Source organism: Propithecus coquereli, unplaced genomic scaffold (genome assembly GCF_000956105.1).
Source record: "Propithecus coquereli isolate 6110/MARCELLA unplaced genomic scaffold, Pcoq_1.0 Scaffold249, whole genome shotgun sequence".
In the NCBI taxonomy this organism is placed as follows: domain Eukaryota; kingdom Metazoa; phylum Chordata; class Mammalia; order Primates; family Indriidae; genus Propithecus; species Propithecus coquereli.
In genome coordinates this window covers 584,625-588,860 of record NW_012148052.1, presented here as the reverse complement: position 1 = coordinate 588,860, position 4,236 = coordinate 584,625, and the positions used below count along the sequence as shown (strand labels likewise).

General features: G+C 40.1%; 1 protein-coding gene across 1 annotated transcript in view; it reads left to right on the top strand.

The window, feature by feature from the left end:
- The window catches only part of CCDC30 (coiled-coil domain containing 30), a 144,428-nt gene that overhangs the window by 67,228 nt on the left and 72,964 nt on the right, over nt 1-4,236 (top strand). Inside the window, exon 8 of the mRNA XM_012646664.1 lies at nt 287-449. Coding sequence (XP_012502118.1) covers nt 287-449 — 163 coding nt within the window. The remainder of the gene's footprint in view (nt 1-286; nt 450-4,236) is intronic.

Below are 4,236 nucleotides of genomic sequence, written 5' to 3'. Positions count from 1 at the left end.
TCTACCTTGTCCTAACTTTTCTCTGTGCTACAGCTTCTTCATCTCTGAAATAAGGACAATTATTTCTTCCTCATAGGCTTGTTTTGATGAGTGAGAGAGAGAACTAAGAAAAGCATCTCTTACAAAGGAGGTTCTTGTGTTGGTCCCTTTAACTTATGGCCGCATACCATACCTCATTGAACAATAACAAAAAATCCCCGTGACGGCAAGAAAATTTTAGGTCTGGCTTTAATTTGCAAAGTTTTGCAATTCACAGTATGATTTAATGTACATTAATTGCCCTCAGGGAACTCCTGGATCAGAACGTAAGTGAGTTACACAGGCAAGTGAGAACCTTACAAGATAAAGAAAATCTACTGAAAATAACCTGTTCTCAGCAGCAATCCAGGATTCAGCAACAAGAGACCCTCCTTACACAACTGGAATATGAGAAAAGAAAATATGATGAGGTAAGAAAGCAAATAGATATGCTTCTCAGTTTTCCTTTTTTCATAAATCTGAGTAATAAGGAATTATTATTATTGTTAATCATTGAGTGCTTAGCACTTTGTGCACAAAGTTTAGCCAGCGTTCGGTCAGGAAAGCAGAATCTACCCTAGGTATTTCAAGCAATAAGAGATTTAACATAGGGAATTAGATGCTTACAAAACAGTTGGAAAGGACTGGGGGAGAGCAGAAAGTCAGAACTTCTGCTGGCTTTCAATAAGTCCGTAAGTTCAGAAATCATACCTTCTACAACACCAAAGTGGGGAATTTGCGGGAATTCTCCCAGAAGCCTCTACAAATGTATCATCTGCTGTCTGTCCTTTCATCTATCTGCTAGTACCAGAGGAGAACTGTTACGGGAAACAAACAAATCTGTTTTTTCTTTCTATATTCACACCACTCTCAATATTTCACTTCTGATACCAGATGTGTGGTTTTTTTTCCCCCTCACTAAGCAATTCTCCAATTCTCTGTGAACACCAACTGGTTATACTTGAACTCAAATAAAATCTTAAACCCCCCAGCTGACTGAAGCACCCCCTCTTGGCCAAGGGGACACCAGAAAGACCTTAAAGCTGAGTTGCCAGCCAGGAGCAGAAGGGAGGTCAGACAAGCCTAATTATGCCCTCTGCCTTTTGGAGTTACTCTTTGTAATAATAAGACACTAAATCATTAATAGGACCTAAGGCCATGTAAGACAAAGTTTAAACCACACCTGCAGGTCATCAATTTACTTAACAGATCACTTGAGTCTTGTATGTCCTATGGCTTGTCTCCCATTAACAAACTTCATTATCTTAACTTAAAAATGTATAAAACCAAACTATAACCCAACCGTGGCAGGACCACTTGCTCAAGGCCTCTTGGGTGTGGCTCTCCAGGCCCAGAATAAACCTTCAAATTATTTTAAATTTTTTTCCATTGACAACACAAAGATTGAAGTCAATTCTGACATTATCTACCTAGACATAGCACCAGATGATGGCTATCTGAATAAGGACTAAGTCAGACAAGACTGCCCCCATTCCAGATGCCCAATGCAAGTCCAGGTTTTTGCCAGTGCTTCTGACCAACCAGCTATAAAACAGGTTCCCACATCTGCCCCCTTGGGTTTGATCATTTGCTAGAATGGCTCATAGAACTCAGGAAACAGTTTATTTACTAGATTACTGATTTATTATCAAAGGAGCCAACTCAGATGGAAGAGATACACAGGGCAAGGTATGTGTGAAGGGACATGGAGCTTCCATGCCCCCTTTGAACACACCACCCTCCCACCACCTCCACATGTGCAACAACCTGGAAGCTCTCCAAACTCTGTCATTTTGGGGTTTTATGAAGACTCAGTCACGCAAGCATAATTGATTAAATCATTGGCTCTTACTGATTAACTCAACCTTTAACGCTCTCCCCTCCCAGGAATTCTGGGTGAGGCCGAAAGTTCCAACCCTCTAGTCACATCCTAAGAACCCCCAGCAACCAGCCTGGCTATCCAGGAGCTCGCAGCCACCCATTTGCTCATTAGCGTACAGAAAGACACTTACCACTTCAGAGATTCCAAGTTTTTAGGAGCAGTATGCTAGAACAAAGACCAAAATATATATTTTTTATTATAAACCACAAGAACAATGGCTTTTACTTCACAGAGGGTTTCCAAATTTTGTGCAAGTTCCTCATTTGTAGGAACTAAACTTGAACCCTGCTAGCAGGGGAGTCTGGGAAATGTAGTTTCAGACTTCCAACCTCGCCACTGCAGGGAACAAAGGTCCCTGGCCCCATAAAGGTTCACTGAAAAATCACTGACATGAGGCAGATTGATTAATTGGAGAAAAAAAATACAAACTTATTTACCATGTATACACAAGAGCCTTCAGAATGAAAACTCAACTCTCAATGGGGTTTAGAAGCGTATGTGCCTTTCTGGTAAAATGACTTATGGGGGCAGCGGGGAAAGGGATTCTGTTGATTGGCAATAAAAGATTACTAGGGAGGATGAATAGATGGGGAATGAAGAGTAACTAGTAAATAGTTCTCTGTGGAATTTGAATTAGTCTGAGAGGCAGGACAGTATCTTCTTTTTTTTTTTTTATTTGAGACAGTCTCACTCTATTGCCCTGGCTAGAGTGAGTGCCATGGCGTTAGCCTAGCTCACAGCAACCTCAAATTGCTGGGCTCAAGTGATCCTACTGCCTCAACCTCCCGAGTAGCTGGTACTACAGGTATGCGCCACCATGCCCGGCTAATTTTTTCTATGTATTTTTAGTTGTCCAGATAATTTCTTTCTATTTTTTTAGTAGAGACGGGGTCTCGCTCTTGCTCAGGCTGGTCTCGAATTCCTGAGCTCAAACAATCTGCCTACCTCGGCCTTCCAGAGTGCTAGGATTACAGGCGTGAGCCACCGCGCCCGGCCTGGACCAATCTCTTTGCAAAATAAATTTTAGCTTCATTATACTTGGCCTGATCATTTGCATGAAGTGCAGCAAGAATGGTTATTGACCATATACGCTTTCCTTTTTTCTTTTTTTTTTTTAATTGGCTTTGCTGGAACTTTTTCATAAGGAATCTCAGGTTAGACTTAAAAGCTTGTCAAGCAAAGCCAAGGATTTAACTGTGCCTGTCAGTACCAGTATGAATTGGGTAAATTCTTCTTTTATCGAGGTCCCAAGGTAACTTGGGGTTCCTGGACCTGTCAGAAAGTGACGTTCTTTGCTTACCACAGGTCTTGAAATGTCATAGATGAGGTACCAGACCAGTTTTTTTTAAAAAGGGCTTTTTATTGGCTCTATAAGTCAACCTTAATCCCTCAAAGCAGTCTAGGTATAATAGGAGGAATGGCTTGAAAAAGGGTAAAAATGTTTTCTGTCTCTCTAAAACCTCCCCCACTCCTTTTGGGAATTAAAACCTGCATCCCTGACTAAGGCCAGTGGTCAGAAGGGGCAAGAGAGTGTCCTTTGTTCTTTGTACAACAGGACATGGCTCAAGGGAATTGTCTAGGCGGAAGTCACGAGATTGTCTTAGCCAAAGCTGGGATGAATCAGAACCATCAACTATAGTTGAACAGCAGTAGCCTAAAGCTGATAACCCTCTCTTTAAAAGTTCTGTATTCCTGCTCAGAAGCAGGATGTGGTATTTGAGACAGGAGTCTGCCAACCTCCTCATTTGCCGGCAAATTAATGAACTTCCCTTTCCCTCTCCTCAAACCATTTGTCCTTGTTCTTCTGATGCGGCCTCTGATGCAGAGGTTTTGGTAACATAGGCATTTCTGAAAATATGTCAATCCAGTCAAAGCCTTGGTAAAATAACTAGTGTCTTTAATTCTGTCATGTTGCAAAAGAAGATCAATTCTTATTGAACTTATACAGATAACTATATTGTCATAAAATAACAGTACTTACAAATGGTTTCCAAATTCTGGAGAAATCAAGTAGAGAGAAAAATAAATGCTTCAAATTGCTCACAAAAATATGCTTTAGCAATTTTGTGTAAGCTATAAATAGCTCAAAAGAAGAAAAAGGTTTTCTTGACTCCTAGAAAACAAAACACAAAAAGAATCAGTAATGTTTTAAACAAAAAGTCAAAAAATTAGTTTAGTCCCATATAATTAAGTTTTGTTCTGTTTGAAGTTGGGTTAGCAATCTTCATGAATGTACTAGCTTTTTAATTAAAGTCTTAGAAGCTTTCCTAGTCCAAATGATATGATCTCCAAAGTTATCAGTTTCACCTCTATTTATCTCTTTTTTTTTTTTTTTT